Below are 21,087 nucleotides of genomic sequence, written 5' to 3' on the forward strand. Positions count from 1 at the left end.
CTGCACCCCAAGACGAGCGTGTTCATCTTCACTCTTCCCTGCCTGCACCCCAAGACGAGCGTGCTCATCTTCATTCTCCCTGCCTGCACAACAGGAAGAGCGTGCTCATCTTCATTCTCCCTGCACCCCAGGACCAGCGTGCTCAATTTCACTCTCCCTGCCTGCACCCCAGGACCAGTGTGCTCATCTTCACTCTCCCTGCCTGCACTCCAGGACCAGCGTGCTCATCTTCACTCTCCCTGCCTGCACCCCAGGACGAGCGTGCTCATCTTCACTCTCCCTGCCTGCACCCCAGGACGAGCGTGCTCATCTTCACTCTCCCTGCCTGCACCCCAGGACGAGCGTGCTCATCTTCACTCTCCCAGCCTGCACCCCAGGACGAGCGTGCTCATCTTCATTGCCCCAACCTGCCTGCAACCCCAGGATAAGCATGCTCACTGCATCCCTGGACGAACGTGCTCATCTTCACTCTCCCTGCCGCACCCCAGGAAAGTACAGTTTTGTACCTACCATAAATGTAGATGTTCGAAGATCCACATTGCTGCAGTCATAACCTGTGGGCAGTCCGCTGTCCTCGGTCGGCCCGAATACCAAAGTGTTAGGCTGGCGTCGGTCATGGTCGCTCAGATCTGACGTCAGTACGCCGTGGTATTAAAGCGCATGACCAACGCCATATCCTCAGTCTTTCTTGCCCCAGATATCAGAAGGCCTTAAAGAAAAAGGCCATAGCCAAAAATAGAAAAATACCCAATCACCAATATAACAACTATAGATACACCACAAACTACACAGCCACCCCAAACTACAGAGGGGAAGGATGGAGGGTAAATTAGACTGCAGCAATGTGGATCTTCGAACATCTACATTTATGGTAGGTACAAAACTGTACTATGTTCTTCATCTCACATTGCTGCAGTCATAACCTGTGGGTAGAATCCCAAAGCAAAGGTAAAGGGAGGTTGGTAAAATCAGACAGCATTAGGAGCTGCTAACATGCCCTATAAAACTGCAGAGGCAAACCCAGCCCTAGATTTGGAATAAAGAGGAAGATGGTAATGTTTAGAGAAAGTGTGCATTGAACTCCAGGTAGCTGCCTCCAAAATATCCTTAGTAGCTACTCCCCTTAAAAAAGCAGTAGAAGTGGCCGTAGCCCTAGTGGAATGAGGTCTGATTCCAGCCGGAACCTCCTTGCCATGATGAGAATAACAGAAAGCAATGCAATGCCCAATCCACTTAGAAATAGTTTGTTTTGAAACAGGTTTTCCTTGAGATCCCAAGGCAAAAGAAATGAATAACTGTTGGGACTGCCTGAACCCCTTAGTTCTGCTCAAATAATAACGTAACTGCCTGTGAATGTCCAAAGAATGCAAAATTTTCTCCCCCTTATTTTGGGGATCAGCATAAAATGTAGGCAGATGAATAGATTGGTTTAAGGCCACATTAGAAACAACTTTAGGCATAAAAGTAGGATTAGTACGTAGTGAGACCCTATCCTTATGAAATATCAGGAAAGGTTCAACTGCCATTAGAGCCTGTAATTCAGATACCCTTCTAGCAGACGTAATGGCCAACAAAAAAGCAGTCTTCCAAGACAAAAACTTCAACTCAGATGTAGCAGCAGGTTCAAAAGGAGGTAAAGTGAGCTTTTCCAACACAAAATTGAGATCCCAGGAAGGAGTAGGAGCTCTACGTGGGGGTCTTATGTTCTTTGCCCCTCTAAGAAATTGCTTGAGCAAAGGGTGAGAGAATAATGGTGGGTCACAATCATAGTGAGCAGAAATGGCTGCAGCATGAACTTTTACAGAGGAGAAAGACAAACCCTTGTCTAATAATTCTGCAAGATACTGAAGTGAAACACTCAAATTAGGCACTGAAACATCAAAACTCTGTTTTGCTCCAAAGAAAAAATCTCCTCCATTTATCTGCATAAACTTTCCTTGTACTAGGCCGTCTGGCCTCCAAAATGACATTCAGAACTTGTTGAGGCAGCTGAGACCCCCCAGGGTCTAAAACAGAATACGCCAGGCTGTCAGATGCAGGGATTGAATCCTGACATTGCGGAAATGATTGCTTGCCTGGGACAAAAGGTGTGGAATTAATGGCAAAGGCCAAGGAGGCTCCACTGCAAAGTCCTCAGCAGAGGGTACCAGTGCTGCCGTGGCCAATCTGGAGCTATCAGGATCATGCAAGGCTTGTCCTGTCTGACCTTTAGGAGCACCTTGGGAAGGAGAGGCAGAGGGGGAAATGCATAAACGTGAAGATTGTTCCAACTGAATGATAGAGCATCCACTTTCCAAGCTTTTGGGTGAAATAGTTTTGTGCAAAACTTTGGCAGTTGGTAATTCAGTGGAGAAGCGAACAGATCTATGTCTGGAGTCCCCCATGCCACCGTCAACTGTTGAAAGACATGAGGATCCAATTTCCACTCGTGGGGATCCACTATCTGTCTGCTCAAAACATCTGCTAAGGAGTTCTGTGCTCCTGGCAGAAACCTTGCCTGAAGGGTGAGGTGCAAACTGAGAGCAGTCTCCCACAAAATCATAGCTTGTCTGCAAAGAGGGTACGAATGGGTTCCCCCTTGCTTGTTGATGTACCACATGACTGTTGTGTTGTCTGTTTGAATCAACACCTGTCCTGGTTGAAGTAGATCCTTGAAGGCCATCAGGGCAAATTGGACTGCTAACATCTCCTTCTTGTTGATATGCAAATGCTGTAGTCTGGGAGGCCACGTGTCTTGAACCCATTTTCCATTGAAGTGTGCTCCCCAGGCCATGTCTGAGGCATCTGTCGTTAAGATCTGACTCGCCTCTGGTCGGGTCACAGAGAGTCCCTTGTTTAGGTGACATTCCTGAGCCCACCACAAAAATTCCCTTTGGATGCAAGGTATCATCGGAATGACAGTGTCCAAATCGTGGCAGTGTTGAGTCCATACGCTTTTGAGATACCATTGTAGGTTCCTCATATGCAGTTTGGCATTGGGAAGCACCAGAATACAAGATGCCATGAACCCCAAGGCTTGAAGGACTGTCCTTGCAGTCAGCCTGGACCGTAGAGATAATTGCTGGAAGTAAAGGGTAAGATTTCTTTGTTTGTCCGGGGTCAGAAATGCCATCTGAGAAGCTGTATTCAGTCTCACACCCAGAAAGCACATGTCCTTAGAGGGTACTAGACTGGACTTTGTTTCGTTCACAGAATACCCTAGGCACCTTAACACTGCCATAACGTACTGTAGATGGTGAAGTAACTCGACTTTGTCTTGAGCCAGAATCAGGCAATCGTCCAAATAAGGATAGATTTGTATTCCCTTAACCGTAAGAAGGCTATCACTGGTGCCAGGACCTTTGTGAACACCCTGGGCGCAGTAGATAAGCCAAAGGGCAATGCAGAGAACTGATAATGTAAAGTCCCAGCCGGAAAACGCAGGAACCTCCTGCAGCTGGGCCTGATAGGAATGTGAAGATAAGCCTCTTTGAGATCCAGAGTTACCATCCAGTGATCCTTGCCTAAAAGAGGCAGAAGTTGTTGTAAAGTTAACATCTTGAATTTTGGAATGTCCAGGTATGTGTTGAGAATAGACAAATCCAGAATTGGCCTCCAAGTGTTTCCTTTCTTTGGTACAAGAATAAGGCGAGAATAAAATCCTAGGCCTACTTCTGATGGAGGTACCCCCTGGATAGCCCCCATGTTGAGAAGTAAAGAAATCTGTTTGTAAGCCTCCACCTTTTGCTGAGAAGGAACGTCTGGCATGCCTTTGAAAGGAGGCAAGGTGTGAAAATAAAACTTGTAGCCTCGAGCTATAATGTCCAACACCCATTTGTCCTGAGTGACTAAAATCCAATTTTTCCTGAAATGTGCCAACTTTCCTCCCAGAGAAGCTGCCAGACAGGAGGGGTCTGGTAGCTGGAGATACAGGTCATTGGGTCTGTTTACGAAAAGGCTGACCCCTGCCTTCACCTGAAGATTGTGCAGGGGAACTCCACGTCCTAGGTCGAAAAGAACCTTGAGCATGAGCTCTGCCCCTACCACGTCTTGATCTGCCCCTAGACTGTAAATCAGAAGAAGGATAAGCCCATCCCTTAGTAGGCCAATTTCTGCTAAACTTAGGGGGCTGCACCTGTAAAAAATCCTTAACTGTTTGCATAGACTTAGCTTTGTCTTCCATTTTCTTCAAAACTGACTCCACAGGAGAACCAAACAAAACTTCAGACTGAAGGGGAGCATCCAAGATTCGAGCTTTAACATGCTCTGACAAATTCTGATCCTTAAGCCAGGCGTGCCTACGAATAACTCATCCAGTGGCAGCCACCCTGGAAGAGGCCTGAAGAGCATCAAAACCACACTGCAAAGAATGCTTACCCACCTGATCAGAGGCATGAACTAAATCCTGCAATTCCTTACACTCAATGCCCTCTGCCAAAGCATCAACCTTAGATTTCAACTGACTCAGGAGAAAGTTCTGGTACTTCAGCATATGAAACTGGCAATTCAAAGCCCTCATTGCTAGAGTGGAAGAGGTATACACTTTTTTACCCCACCTATCCAAAGCTCTAGAATCTTTATCCATAGGAACTGGATTCTTTACAACAGAAGCTCTGACTCCCCTTAGGACCCTGGCTAATAGTTTCTGGGTCAGCTCTCGGGCTTTTATACAAGTATTTATGAGCCTCAGGCACTCTGTAATATCTGTCAGGCTTGACCGGGGCAGGAGGCAAAGAATCAGGATTTAAGGAAGCTTCAGAGAAAACATCTTGAACAACATCCAAAACAGGGGGTATAGCCAAGGGCCTATGCTGTGGTAAAAACAAAAATTCCCCAAGTCTCTTTCTAGAGTCTGAGAAATCCTGACCTTCCCACTTAAAATGCTCTCTCATGGAATGCAGGGTTTCAGAAAAGGAAAAATCCTCTGGTGGGGAAGCAGAAGGAGTAGAATCCTCTGCATCCGAATCAGAATAAGGAGGAAAATCCTGAATGTCTTCAGCCGAAGACTCCGAGTAATCTGAAGAATGTTCCAATCCTTCCACCTCTGGCTCTACCCTAGGCCTCTTATCTTGGGGGTGGCAAAGAACCCCTGATTAAAGTAATTAAATCTTCTGCCATTTTCAGCATATGCTTTTTAGGCACAGAACCTGCAGAACTAGGGCTGACACCAGAGGAAGACAAACCAGGCCTGACCTTGGAAGGTACCTTAGAGACAGAAGTAGAAGGCCTAACCACCTTATGCAAAGGAGGGACTACAGAAACCTGAGAGGCCCCCTCAGCCTGTCCCGACTCCTGAGAGGCCACATCCTGCAAAACTAAAGGCTCCCCCTGAGACTCAGCTGAAACCTCGGCTGGATCTACAGATTCCACCGTAGTTTCTAAAGAACCGGCGTCCGTAACGGACGACTCATCCTGCTTGGACTTTAACGATTTGTCCTTACGCTTCTTAGCGGTAGCGGGCGTCGGAAGATCCGACGGCATATTGTAATTACACCGCTTACCGAAGACAAGCCTAGCACAATCTAACCTGCGTTTAATGGTGCGCTTATTAAATCTAGCACAAAAGCGACACCCGACTACGTCGTGCTCAGGCCCCAAGCAAGGAATACAAAGAGAGTGGTAATCCCTATGAGGTATCTGTTTCCCACAAGAAATACAATTATTCACTTTTTCTGACATCCGGATTTAACTGAGGCAAGAAAAGACAAAAAATATTCCCCAACGGGGTACTTAGCCCAACTTGGTCTTCGGTCTGAAACTCAGAATACGAAAATTTCAGGACGCCGAACGGCACTTGCAAAACGCTGCTTCTGCTTCGGACCATGCGGCAAGAAAGACTGAGGATATGGCGTCGGTCATGCGCTTTAATACCACGGCGTACTGATGTCAGATCTGAGCGACCATGACCGACGCCAGCCTAACACTTTGGTATTCGGGCCGACCGAGGACAGCGGACTGCCCACAGGTTATGACTGCAGCAATGTGAGATGAAGAACATCAGCGTGCTCATCTTCACTCTCCCTGCCTGCACCCCAGGACCAGCGTGCTCATCTTCACTCTCCCTGCCTACACCCCAGGACAAGCGTGCTCATCTTCATTCTCCCTGCACCCCAGGACGAGCATGGTCATCTTCACTCTCCCTGCCTGCACCGCAGGACCAGCGTGCTCATTTTCATTCTCCCTGCCTGCACTCCAGGAAGAGTGTGCTCATCTTCATTCTCCCTGCCGGCACCCCAGGACCAGCGTGCTCATCTTCACTCTCCCTGCCGGCACCCCAGGACCAGCGTGCTCATCTTCACTCTCCCTGCCGGCACCCCAGGACCAGCGTGCTCATCTTCACTCTCCTGCCGGCACCCCAGGACCAGCGTGCTCATCTTCACTCTCCCTGCCGGCACCCCAGGACCAGCGTGCTCATCTTCACTCTCCCTGCCGGCACCCCAGGACCAGCGTGCTCATCTTCACTCTCCCTGCCGGAACCCCAGGACCAGCGTGCTCATCTTCACTCTCCCTGCCGGAACCCCAGGACCAGCGTGCTCATCTTCACTCTCCCTGCCTGCACCCCAGGACCAGCGTGCTCATCTTCACTCTCCCTGCTGCAACCCAGGTTGAGCATGCTCATCTGCATTCTCCCTGCCTGCACCTCAGGATCAGCATGCTCACTGCACCCCAGGATGAGCGTGCTCATCTTCACCCTCCCTGCCTGCACCCCAGGAACGATCTTCACTCTCCCTGCCTACACCCCAGGACGAGCGTGCTCATCTTTATTCGCCCTGCTGCACCCCAGGACGAGCGTGCTCATCTTCATTCTCCGTGCCTGCACCCCAGGACCAGCGCGCTCATCTTTCACTCTCCCTGCCTGCACTCCAGGATGAGCATGCTCATCTTCACTCTCCCTGCTGCACTCCAGGATGAGCGTGCTCATCTTCACTCTCCCTGCTACACCCCAAGACGAGCGTGCTCATCTTTATTCGCCCTGCTCCACCCCAGGACAAGCGTGCTCATCTTTCACTCTCCCTGCCTGCACCCCAGGACAAGCATGCTCATCTTTCACTCTCCTTGCCTGAACCCCAGGACGAGTGCGCTCATCTTCATTCTCCTTGCCTGCACCCCAGGACAAGCGCACTCATCTTCATTCTCCCTGCTGCACCCCAGGACAAGCGCGCTCATCTTCATTCTCCCTGCTGCACCCCAGGACGAGCGCGCTCATCTTCATTCTCCCTGCTGCACCCCAGGACGAGCGTGCTCATCTTCATTCTCCCTGCTACACCCCAGGACAAGCGTGCTCATCTTCATTCTCCCTGCAGCACCCTAGGACGAGCGCGTTCATCTTCATTCTCCCTGCTGCAACCCAGGTTGAGCATGCTCATCCGCATTCTCCCTGCCTGCACCCCAGGATAAGCATGCTCACTGCACCCCAGGATGAGCGTGCTCATCTTCACCCTCCCTGCCTGCACCCCAGGAACAGCGGGCTCCTCTTCACTCTCCCTGCTGCACCCCAGGAACAGCGTGCTCCTCTTCACTCTCCCTGCCTGCACCCCAGGACCAGCGTGCTCATCTTCACTCTCCCTGCCTACACCCCAGGACCAGCGTGCCCATCTTTATTCACCCTGCTGCACCCCAGGACGAGCGTGCTCATCTTCATTTGTCCTGCCTGCACCCCAGGACATGCTCATCTTCACTCTCCCTTCCTGCACCCCAGGACAAGCATGCTCATCTTCATTCTCCTTGCCTGCACCCCAGGACGAGCGCGCTCATCTTCATTCTCCTTGCCTGCACCCCAGGACGAGCGCACTCATCTTCATTCTCCTTTCTGCACCCCAGGACGAGCGCGCTCATCTTCATTCTCCCTGCTGCACCACAGGACAAGCACGCTCATCTTCATTCTCCCTGCTGCACCCCAGGACGAGCGTGCTCATCTTCCTTCGCCCTGCTGCACCCCAGGACGAGCGTGCTCATCTTCCTTCGCCCTGCTGCACCCCAGGACGAGCGTGCTCATCTTCATTCTCCCTGCCTACACCCCAGGATGAGCGAGCTCATCTTCATTCTCCCTGCCTACACCCCAGGACGAGCGTGCTCATCTTCATTCTCCCTGCTGCACCCCAGGACGAGCGTGCTCATCTTCATTCTCCCTGCCTGCACCCCAGGATGAGAGTGCTCATCTTCATTCTCCATGCCTGCACCCCATGACCAGCGTGCTCATCTTCATTCTCCCTGTTGCACCATCAAGCACCCACAAACACCATCTGAACTCTGGTAACTTGGGCTACAGTCAGGGTTTTACCACTATGTAGAATGCTCAAAACTTCCTCAAAGTTTCTAATATTGCAGCTCATATGGTATCCATAAAATCTGCAGCTGCTACTGTATAGCAAATCTAAGAAATACTCACGTTCATGCATAAAATGGTTTGACTCTGCAGGAATCAGCCAAATACAATTTTATCAAAAAAATTCTATTCAGCAGTAACACGTCAACATCATTTTAAAAAATACAGTTTATGGGACATAATTCAACACACATCTTCATATCAAAACTACATCTATGGGACATAATTAAACACACAAATCTTCATATCTTTCAAAAACTACATTTATCACAAGTTTCAAAAATGAAAAACAATGTACAAAAGTCATGCTCTAAAGAAAGTCATAAATTTGGCTCAAACCACACCAAAGAAAAATATTTTTGGCCAATTAACTGAAAATCACATTAGCTAAATGGAACTGCTGCACAGAGAATTTGTCTTTGCAACCAAGCTGCAGTGACCCAGGACTTATAGGAGTTTGCTAAGGGTGTATGGGCGTTCTATACTTTTGGGGATGGTGACTGTGACTGAATGGATAACTCATGAATTTCCTTCCTTTAGAAATCCATTCAACTAAAGACGCATCAAATTAATAGCCGAGCCCCGGAAAACTGGTCCATTACTCACCTGTATCTGGCACTGGTACTGCTCCTGCTGTGCATGTATCTGTTCTTGGTACTGCTTTTCCACCAGCTGAAACAACTGCCGCCACCTTACCTAACAAACAAAAGATAAAAAAAGCAATTCTTAGATTAAGATGCATCACATCCAATAAACCATGTGCACTATTATCGCCCACAGAAAGACTACAAAATATATGTGTATATATGTGCATGTATAAATCCATGTGTGTGTAAGAGTTTCACTGCTCTAAGTCTACTGTCATATATTACTATCTAAAAAGAAACCAAATACACTATATCCTCTGTTCTTCACACCATCTTCCAGTTCATAGAATCCTACATAAATATTTAGGTGCACTGTCCCATTCATCATCTATCAAACTACTTAAAATTGAGAAATGTTAAAGCAAAGTAACTTGAAAATACGACAAAAAGGCCAGTAAAAAAATATAAAATTCACCAGCTTGCACTTTAACAAGAACGTCTCAAGTCTCTAGCTAACTTATCTGCTTACTTGTTGGATACCATTTGTCCCTCATCAATCCATACAAGGGCAGCTACATTTTCTGAAACCATTTCTCAGCTTTTAAGTTCAGGCAACAAGAACAAATTTAATGAAGGACTACCTCTCCACTTTCCGTTAAGTAAATGTAATACCCTCCCATATCACATGAGGCTAAAAGACCATTATGACAACTTGAAAATTAAGATTTAAAAGAGCACTACAGACAGGAACAGAAAACACACATTTTTAAAAGTGTCATTAAACTCTATGCAATTCATATATACTTGAAGCACAACAGCTAATCTGAGCTAATCTGCTTTTATTTCTTCTTTGAATACCTTTCATGGGGACAGATATCCTGGCATGGTCTTGCTTTCTTGAAAAGCTACTGTTTTTTTTCCCATGATGCACAGTAAGGGCAAAGATAACGGAATTAATTCACCAGTCTCTCCAGTCAGATTCAATTCCATTGACTTAGAATGGAAATACTGAAAAATGCTGTTAAGGCCAAATCATCCTCAGCAAAACTGGGTCTATATTATAAGATCGACGTTTGAAAACATCGAACATATGGTCGATGTCTTCAAACATCGACTTTATAAAGAGACAAAACAGTACCCTAATGGGTTTAAGCAGGGGGGGCAATCCCCCCCCACCCCCCGCTACTTAAATATACCAACTCCGAGACCACACTACATTGCAGTAAAAGGAAGTCTCCCCTTACAGAGATTTCCATTTACACGCTTGAGATTCTGAACGCTCAATATTCTCATGTCAACAATGTCTGACTCAACATTGTCGGCTTTGAAGGAATATAATATAGACCCGCAAAACTCTCAGTACCTGGTTTGCAGCAGGTTTTTAAATATTTGTTTCCTGCAAATATGCTGCACAATCTGTGAAAAATGTGAGAAACCGTTAATATAGCATCTTTACAAAAGGGAAAGTTTGGGAGCTTCAAGTCCTGTCAACATCCCACCGTCCTTCCCAGAGGCAAGCTTGTCTAATTATTGAACTTGCTCTTTCCTTGCAAACAAACTACAAAAGACTAAAGACTGAATAAGTTTATGTCCAAAGAGGAGGGAAAGCATGCAGCTATAAATGACAGCAAATAATAAAAAAAGTGAATTTTAGCCTGGACAGCTGAATAACCAGAGTGGATGTAAAACAGAAAATGGCTACAAGAACTTGATGCAAGAGCAATGAAGACGGAGCTCTAAAATGTATAATGGCATTTTTATTCAGCCCCTATATGGTGCACAGTGAGGAAGTTGGCTGGGATACAAAAGCCACTGTTTTTTTTTTTTTTTTTTTTTTTTTAAAGTATGTGGGTATATATGGATCATTCTGTTGGGGAAAAAAGCATACTGTTGGGAGGACATAATGGGTTTAGGACATAGCTATCCTTTAAATATCTGCATACAGAAAACCAATCAAATGACCCACAAGGTCAGAGTTCAACTAGCAGTGTTGTGCACTGGAGGAGTGGATATGTGGCAGGCAAAAACCTGCTCACCTCTGCTGGGACATGCTGGGAAGATTTGCTATTGTCTGCCCCTAGTGGAGTGGAATAGCAGGGAAGTCAACTGCTCAGCAAGGCATGGGGGAGGGGGTTGTAGAGTATATTACTGCTAGAGTGGGAAGCGTCTCTACACACAACTCAAGGTACTCCAATGTGGGGATTGCTTTGCATGCACATGTACAAGGCATAGAGGTAATCTCACATCACCTCTCTCACTACAATGTGCCCGATCAGCCTTGGTACACTGGTCATCACGTCAGCCCCCCCAGTATGCAGGGCACCAAAACCAGAGACAGACTTAAAACAGTTTCCACCTGTTCAAGTGGGTGATGCTCACAGAGTAGCCACCAAAAGTGGTAAGGGTCTTAAATCCAGAGTTGTTGACCCCACTGAATTAAGGTGAACTCTGCCTGAGAACTGGTGTTGGTAACCTGCCATTAAAAAAAAAAAAAGTCAGCCTTGTGCTTTAATTTTTTGAGTCCTTCCTTCCTCTCATGTTTTTCAATGCTCCAAAGTAAACCAAAGTCACTACTACATTTTGTAAAACTGCTGACTTGGTACTGGTTAGTGGAGGCAGCTTGCACATTTTAACAGGATCAGTCAAACAAAAAATTGTGCTATAAAAACTGACTTAGTGCACCTATTATGTCATCAGTGCTGATATACACTACTAACTAATGTACAAATATGCTGCGATTACTGTTACCAATTACACCGCTTGTCTACTCTGCTACACTTTCTATGAATCTCCGTGTACTGCTCACGCTGCTATATACCAAATAAATAGTATTTCAGCTGTCTGCAGATGTAAGCAATTAACTTTGAGAGTTCTAAGCATTCCTTGCTGAGGAAAATGCAAAATTTAAAGGTACAATGGTAAACAGTACATTGAGAAATAAAGCTTGAAATTATGGGATGCAAATAAGACATGGAAGCCTCCCCAGCAGCATTGATAATACTTTAGGACAGCGTACAATTTCATTTTATTTAATGATGAACAGTGCACTTTTTCTTAGGGCTAGAAATTAATACTTTCTGAATGCATACAAGCTGTTTTCCACATCTGGGAGGGAACAGAGATGAGAAAAGAACAGAGAGCAATTGGTGTTATGTGGGAACACTGATCATAGCATGCCCTTTAGCATGGGTAACCAAAACTTTAGGTTAGGTAATGACTGTGTGTGCAGCTGTCACAGTTTGGAGCAAGTTATCCTACCTGGAGGGTTAAACTTCATTCTTTGAAAATGTACATACTTTTTGTGATTGTTCCAAGTTAACAGGGCATAAGAAAGTGTTGAGAATGCATTAAAGAAAATTCTCAAACAAAGAAACTAAAAAGAAAAAGTTTATAATAATGTGATATACGCTAAAATGGAAGTGTAAAAAAACTCAGCCTACCAAACATTATAGTATGTGCATCAACACAAAAGTTGGAAATATACATTCAAAAAAAGTCATGCATGATAGGTAGAAAGAGTAGCTTTTAATCATAATGGCTAGTCTGCCCATATTACTTTGGAATGCAAATGGCCCTACAAGTACAGACCAAAAGGAAAGAGTAGTGTGCAAATAGCAATGCTGCAGGAGATATATTTGGAAATAAATTAGAATGTGAATTTGACAAAGAAAGGATTTTAGGATGGGTATTCAGTAGAATATCAGGTACAAAGAAAAGGGGAGTAATTATACTAATTGCTGTTGGGGCTCCAACAGTGATAGAAGAGGGAAAAAATACAATAATGGTAGATTTGTGGTAATAAGGGCTACTGGCAAGGGAGGATGATTATGCTGGTGTGTTATTTACACTCCACCAAAAACTGCTATTATGGAGCTTAAATTTTTTTGCGGGGAGAAATAAGCTTTCAGCAGGGAATAGTACTTACAGGCGAGGACTTGAACGTGATTGCCAATAGTGGGGATGCATCCAGGGGCCTAGAAGAGAAAATATACCAAGAGGATAGATTTCTGAAGAATTTTATGAAAATGTTTGATACAATAACTGGGCTACAGAGGAACATTTGCATTTAATTGAAAGCTTCAACACACATCTAATAACTATTTCAGATCACGCACCAATAAAACAGATATAAAATGCAGGGTAATGGGACACTGGCTCTTTCCCACCTACACGTTACAAAGAGGGGACTTTAAGGAATGTGTAGTGGAAATTATTTGAGAGTTAGTAGGGAAGATAGAAATATATTTTAGGGAAGATAAAAGTTATAGCTAGGAAGTGGGATAAATTGAAAATGGAGTTTAAAAACTGTGGAGATACAAGAGAGAAAGATATGTCCTTGGACGGCACAGGGGTGCACCAGTAACATTGTTGCCTCACAGCAAGAGGTTCTCTGGTTCGATTCTTGGCTGGGGTGCCTTCTGTGCAGAGTCTGGATGTCCTCCCTGCATTCGTGTGGGTTTCCTCCCAAGTTATAAAGACATGCATCTGGAACGTTTCTCCCCAGGCCTAAGCTGAATATTGGCTTCATTCAAAATCAGACTTTCTCGGTAAACAAACGTTAAATAAAAAATAAAATTAATAAAGAAGTAAGAGGAATTACTTCAAATGGTGACAAAGGTTAGAGCACTGCAAAACAGTTGATTCTCACAGAAGAAGAGGCACAAATGCAGGTGCTAAAGAGAAAAGAAAGGAACATCTGGATAATATGCAGGAGTTTAAAAAGATTGCTGTTAAGCAAAATTTTTTGATAACTCCAGAGTACAAAGCACTCCAGATGCAAAGAGAAATAAGGCTCTGACTATATGGCCCACACAATCTGGTTTTATTAGTTGCTGTAGCAACAGTCCATATGGAAGGACACTCGTTGATACGCTCACTAATATGGGGTGTGGTCCAAAGGGCAGAGCTACCGCTGGACATAAAAACAGTAAAGCGTGGTGAGTGGGTAGATCATTTAAAAATAAAAAAGATTGAAGCACAGATGATTCAAGCCCCCAGGACTGGTTCAAGTCTAAGATAACAGTCAACTCATGTATGTTCTCTCTCTCAAACATTTTCTTTTGGAACTCTGGGAAAGATTTCATTAGCACAGTTTCTCTATGTGCGTTATTGTCAGAAGAACGAGGAAAGTACAGTCGTGTACACATACCATAAATGTAGATGTTCAAGTGCCGTTATTGTCAGAACGAAGAAAGTACAGTCATGTACACGTACCATAAATGTAGATGTTCGAGTGCATTCACTGTTGTAGTATACATAAAGTACAGTTGTGTACACTTACCATAAATGTAGATGTTCGAGTGTATTCAATGTTGTAGTATACATAAAGTACAGCTGTGTACACTTACCATAAATGTAGATGTTCGAGTGCCGTTATTGTCAGAACGAAGAAAGTACAGTCGTGTACATGTACCATAACTGTAGATGTTCGAGTGCATTCACTGTTGTAGTACACAAAGTACAGCTGTGTACACTAACCATAACTGTAGATGTTCGAGTGCATTCACTGTTGTAGTATACATAAAGTACAGTTGTGTACACTTACCATAAATGTAGATGTTCGAGTGTATTCACTGTTGTAGTATACATAAAGTACAGTTGTGTACACGTACCATAAATGTAGATGTTCGAGTGTATTCACTGTTGTAGTATACATAAAGTACAGCTGTGTACACTTACCATAAATGTAGATGTTAGAGTGCATTCACTTTTGTAGTTCACTGCTTAAAATCTGCCTCTGGGCGTTTTTTTCTGGCTATACTGCTCAGACAAGCTCCACGTGGGTTTACAGAGTGGTCCTAGCAGCAAGAAACTCGAAAAAGCGACTACCTTCTGGATTTAAGTATCTCTGCTTTTTTTTTTCACTGAAAATAGCTTCTGCTGCTTACTTTAAACTAGCCTGAACTGTTTTTTTTTACTGATTACTGCATTTATTTTAAAATCTGCACTTAAAGTTACATTTAGTCGAATCTAGTCGAAAGTTTGTTTAATTGAACTGTGGAGGCTGCCCACTAGAGTGTGCTAGCCTGTGTAACGAATTTATCACTGTCTCTGCATTTTCTGTGTATTTCTGCAAAAAAAACAAAAAAATAATCCTTGTTTTCCCGCCTTTCTCGACTAGTTTAGACCAGTATACAGGTATTGCTGTATTCTGGGCTGTGGTGTAGTCCCTGTGTTGTCCATTACCTTACTTGGATAAAAGGAAGTTTCTTTGCTCACCAGTGGGAGTGGGGAGCCTTGAGCAGCCTACCTATCCTTGGGGGAAGTGACCTCTGCACAAGAAGCTGTTAGTAATTGGTTGTTTGGGACCATTCCTAGCTGTTTTGTAGTTCACTGCTTAAAATCCGCATTTGCACGGCTTTGCGCGGTCGTGCGCATAGCACAGCGCCGGTTAAACTTTTTCTGGCTCCGCCAAGTCTGCTCTTCAATTTTTCCCTTAGAACTGTTCTACTTGCAATCTAAACAGCCTATACTCTATCTGAAAAGCTCAGCACTTGCTCCTAAAGCATTTTTATACAGGTAAAGCACTCTTAAACAAAAGAAAGTACTTCATTCACCTAAATTCTGTTGAGTACCCATTTCCCTATAGGTCCTTTCCGACTCAGTTACACAGCAATCTTTTTCACTATTTCTAGCATGTCAAAGGGTCAGTTGCTGGCGTCCTCTCCTGTTCAGCTGGTGAATCTGGGAATCTTGAGGCAATGTTACAATTGCCTCATGTACACAGACAACCCTCTCCTCCTCCCAACAAATACAAATATATGCGAGAGATGCAACTATATAGCCAAACTGGAGGCTGAGCTCTCTCAATTCAGTACTGGCAAGACCAGTCAGGAGGAGAAGGTAACCACGCACACCACAAACCCAGTCTCACATAGAACTATCACAACTGCAAACCAAACACATAAACACACAAAAACATACTCAGAGGCGCTGATTAAAAATCTACCAAAACAACAGAGGCCTCCAAAGCAGACACCCAAGCAACCACCACCTCAAGACATAGCACATGCAACACATAATTCACAAAGTCAGTGTGCTAAACAGTCACAGCCCTTAAGGCCAAACAACATGCCAGACACATTTGTAATAGGTGACTCCATAGTCAGGCACACTGACGTCCCGCTCACCAGACTGAAAAAGGAGAGGGTCACAGTAAGCTGCCTGTCGGGAGCTAGAATCCGCCACATAACACAAGCACTCAGGTCACTCCACAGCAAGTACAAATATGACTCAGTCATTGTACATGCCGGTGTGAACGACCTGAGACGTACCTCCCTGGACTACATGAAAAGAGACATACAGGAGCTCTCTGATTATGTAGCCCAGGCCGGTATGACCCTGAGCAGCATCTTACCCTCACCAAGAATGATGCCACAGTACAAAGACAAAATGATCAGTTTTAACAATTGGCTTAATTACTGGTGTCATTCTAAGGGGATCCAGTGGCTGTCTGCTTGGGATGACATGCTTGACAAGCCATGCTGCTTCACAAGGGATGGTTTGCACCTGTCACCCCTGGGCTTCCAGATATTGGCCAAGGCTCTTGCCACCCCCATAGTGTCTTTTTTAGGCAAGGTTCAAATGACAAAACTACCTCCCTAGAAAACACAAGTGGAAAAAAACTAAGGGTAATGCTGCTCAATGCCAGAAGTCTAAACCTCAAGATGCACGCCCTCGAAGCCCTTCTCAGTATGGAGAACATCGATGTCTGTGCAGTGACTGAAACCTGGTTCAAGGCTCCTGAGAGCACCCCAGCACCATCAGGTTTTACCTCATATCATGCTTTCCGGCCCCAAAACTTGGACCGAACCACAAAAGGAGGGGGAGTATCCATTTTCATCAAAGATACCCACACCTCCAGGTTAGTGGCAACGCACGAAGCATTGGAGACTATCCAGGTGCAACTAACCATAGGCAAAACTGCCTTACAGTTTGTAGCATGCTACAGACCACCCTCTCAAACTCAGGAACCCCACACAGCCTTCCTGAAGACACTGGAGAGTATGAATGTCTCTCCAAATACCATCATTTTGGGAGACTTCAACTACCCAAACATAGACTGGGAACATTACTCAAGCCCCAACACCCTAGCCCAAAGTTTCTTAGAATTCATAAACTCAAATGCAATGGAACAACTAGTTACCATTCCCACAAGAGGAGACAATATACTAGACCTGATCATCACAAACATGGGGACAAAATGCTCCACACCGGAAGTACATCCCTCTTTGGTAAGATCAGACCATAAATTAATCTCACTGGAAATCTACATCCCGCCCCCACCCCCTGCACAAAAGACCACAGTGAAGAGCTTCTCGAAAGCAAACTTCACACTTCTTAAGACTGAAGTGGTATCTTTCAAGGCCCCTGGGCCAGTGGAAACCACAATCCACACTGCTGAATCCTTTGCAAATGCCTTCTATGGGCACCTTCAAGAATGCATGGATCATGCAATCCCAAATAAAACCAAGACCCATTCCCCCAAAGGCAGGCGCCCGGTCTGGTGGACCCCAGCCATAAACAAACTTTACAACAGGAGGAGGAAGCTACTACATGACAGAGCAAAATCCCTAAAAGGGAAGGCATCTCTGATCAGTACTAGCAAAAAACTACGATCACTCATAAAATCATCTAAGGCCAACTTTGAGAGAAAAAAATCGCAAAAGACACAAAAGACAATCACAAGGCCTTCTTTGAGAGAAAAATCGCAAAAGACACAAAAGACAATTACAAGGCCTTCTTTAGCTATGTTAGAAACCTGGGTGTAGCCTCCCTAACATCCCAGATGCCCAGGTGACAGCTGCCCTCTCTAAAGCTAAAAACACAGCATCAATGGGACCGGATGGTGTCCCGGGCTGTGTGCTACATGAACTCCAAGAGGAACTAAACCCACACATAAGGCTGCTGTTTAATCTTAGCCTTACCACAGGATACGTACCCAAAGAGTGGCGTACGGCAACAGTGGTCCCACTTCACAAAGGCGGTGCTTCTACGGACCCTGGAAATTACCGCCCCATTAGCTTGATGAGCCTGATCTGCAAAGCTATGGAACTCATAAACAAAGACATTGGGGACCTACAGACATTGGATCCTACCCAATTTGGCTTTGTCAAGGGCAGATCCTGCCTTTTGAACTTGGTCGACTTTTTTGAAACAGTCACTAAGGCCATTGATGAGGGTAAGGCAGTTCACACAGCCTGCCTTGACCTTGCAAAAGCCTTTGACAATACCCCACTCGGGCATCATAGACATACTCACCAGCTTGTAAACCCATATGTCACAAGATGGGTTGCAAACTGGCTCAAGGACAGAACCCACAAGGTCAGAGTTGCTGGAGCTATGTCAGACTCTAAGCCAGTCACAAGCAGTGTCCCACAGGGCTCAGTCCTGGGACCTCTCTTGTTCGGCATTTATTTTTCCGAGGTACATGCAAACATAGGAGGATTGTGGCTGACAAAGTTCGCAGATGACTGCAAACTGGGCGCCATAATTGATACTCCAGCGGACACAAACATCCTTCAGAGAGGCCTCATAGAAATGGATAATTGGTGCCAGAGCCATGGCCTTAAGCTGAACGCCAAAAAATGTATAGTCATACCCTTTGGGAAAAACAAGGTACCGACAAATTACCACATAGGAGGTAATCCATTAAGTACGGAAGAGGTAATCAGGGACCTAGGGACCCAGGTTGACAGTAACCTCTCATTTGACACTCACATTGCCAAAGTGGTTAGGAAGACCTTCTATATTGCACACCTTATCATGAAGGGTTTCACATCTAGATCAAGAGAGGTCATTGTGCCCCTGTACTCTTCTCTTATCAGGCCAATGATTGAGTACAATGCCCCATTTGGGATGTATCTCAACCGACACCTGCAGCAGTTGGAAAGACCCCAAAAGTTCCTCACCAAGAGGATAAAGAGTCTTAAACATATGTCATATGCTGCCCGACTGAAAAAACTCCAGCTCTATTCAGTCGCATACCGACTACTCAGAGGTGATCTGTGCCTGACGTACAAGGCCATGTCCAATCCTGAATTAATGGACATGCTCCACCTCAGAAAATCCAAATCCATCAGAGCCATGAGAACAAGTGACTTAAACCTCAACACAGAAATAAATAGAACATGCTGGAGGGACAGATTCATAACCCAGAGGCTCCCTACACTCTGGAACAGAATCCCAGTCCATGTTAGGCAGAGCCCCTCACTGACTCTATTCAAAAGAAATCTCGACGAGTGGATGGGAGATCGTAGGTTTACCCCGGGGGGTCATCTCTGTGTCACTACTAAACAGAGGCATAGTAAACTAAACCCTAAAAGGGCGTAGTATTCTCATCCTAAGGGGTGGTGTAAGCCACATACACTCTGGCTAGGCTTATAAATGCCCTAGGGCAGATAGCCTAGTACGAACCTATGAACCTATAAAGTACAGTTGTGTACACGTACCATAAATGTAGATGTTCGAGTGTATTCACTGTTGTAGTATACATAAACTACAGCTGTGTACACATACCATAAATGTAGATGTTTGAGTGCATTCACTGTTGTAGTATACATAAAGTACAGTTGTGTACACTTGCCATAAATGTAGATGTTCGAGTGCATTCACTGTTGTAGTATACATAAAGTACAGTTGTGTACACTTACCATAAATGTAGATGTTCGAGTGTATTCACTGTTGTAGTATACATAAAGTACAGCTGTGTACACTTACCATAAATGTAAATGTTAGAGTGTATTCACTGTTGTAGTATACATAAAGTACAGTTGTGTACACTTACCATAAATGTAGATGTTCGAGTGCATTCACTGTTGTAGTATACATAAAGTACAGCTGTGTACACTTACCATAAATGTAGATGTTCGAGTGTATTCACTGTTGTAGTATACATAAAGTACAGTCGTGTACACGTACCATAAATGTAGATGTTCGAGTGCATTCAATGTTGTAGTATACATAAAGTACAGCTGTGTACACTTACCATAAATGTAGATGTTCGAGTGCATTCACTGTTGTAGTATGCATAAAGTACAGCTGTGTACACTTACCATAAGATGTTCGAGTGTATTCACTGTTGTAGTATACATAAAGTACAACCGTGTACACTTACCATAAATGTAGATGTACGAGTGCATTCACTGTTGTAGTATGCATAAAGTACAGCTGTGTACACTTACCATAAATGTAGATGTTCGAGTGCATTCACTGTTGTAGTATACATAAAGTACAGCTGTGTACACTTACCATAAATGTAGATGTTCGAGTGCATTCACTGTTGTAGTATACATAAAGTACAGCTCTGTACACTAACCATAAATGTAGATGTTCGAGTGTATTCACTGTTGTAGTATACATAAAGTACAACCGTGTACACTTACCATAAATGTAGATGTACGAGTGCATTCACTGTTGTAGTATACATAAAGTACAGTTGTGTACACGTACCATAAATGTAGATATTAGAGTGCATTCACTGTTACAGTTATTATATTTGGGTAATCTGCTGGCAGGTTGCCCTCAGTCAGCCTGAATTCTAAAGTCTTGGGTCCTACGTCGGTTGCTCTCTCCTCTTCCATGATGTCAGATTGTCAGGGGTATAAGACATGCAGCAGACGCCATTTTCTTCAGTTTTTCTTGCCCCAGATGTCAGGTGCCCCCAAAAAGGTAGCAAAATTATGTATATATAAATAGATGTATCAATATAACCTTTACCTTCATCTACAAGCAAATACACCACATAGGTTGTAGAAGATAGAGAAGGAAAGATAAACTCCAAAATGAAAGGGGGATGGCAGGAGGGTAATCTGGACTCGAACATCTACATTTAATGTAAGTGTACACAACTGTACTATGTTCTTCGTGTTTCACTGTTGCAGTCATTACATTTAGGTAGAATCCCAAAGCTATGGTTGGGTGGCTGGAGCTAAACAGCATTAGGTGCGGCTATAAGGCCTTGCAGTACTGCAGTGGCAAAGCCTGCCCTGGACTTAGAGTAGAGAGGCAAATGGTAATGCTTTGTAAAGGTGTAAACAGAACTCCAAGTAGCAGTCTCTAGAATGTCTTTGGTTGGTACTCCTCTGAGAAAGGCTGCTGAAGTAGCTGCAGCTCTGGTGGAATGAGACCTAATGCCCTTGGGCACAGGTTTACCATGGTGTAAGTAGCAGAAATGGATGCAGTGGCTTATCCACT

General features: G+C 44.6%; 1 protein-coding gene across 4 annotated transcripts in view; it reads right to left on the minus strand.

The window, feature by feature from the left end:
- The window catches only part of MPHOSPH9 (M-phase phosphoprotein 9), a 2,191,511-nt gene that overhangs the window by 1,789,410 nt on the left and 381,014 nt on the right, over nucleotides 1-21,087 (minus strand). For all 4 annotated transcript variants that reach the window (XM_044068924.1, XM_044068922.1, XM_044068923.1 and 1 more), the window contains exon 4: nucleotides 8,912-9,001. In XM_044068924.1, coding sequence (XP_043924859.1) covers nucleotides 8,912-9,001 — 90 coding nt within the window. The remainder of the gene's footprint in view (nucleotides 1-8,911; nucleotides 9,002-21,087) is intronic.

This window comes from Protopterus annectens, chromosome 4.part0 (genome assembly GCF_019279795.1).
Source record: "Protopterus annectens isolate FY-2018-M chromosome 4.part0, PAN1.0, whole genome shotgun sequence".
Lineage (NCBI taxonomy): Eukaryota > Metazoa > Chordata > Ceratodontiformes > Protopteridae > Protopterus > Protopterus annectens.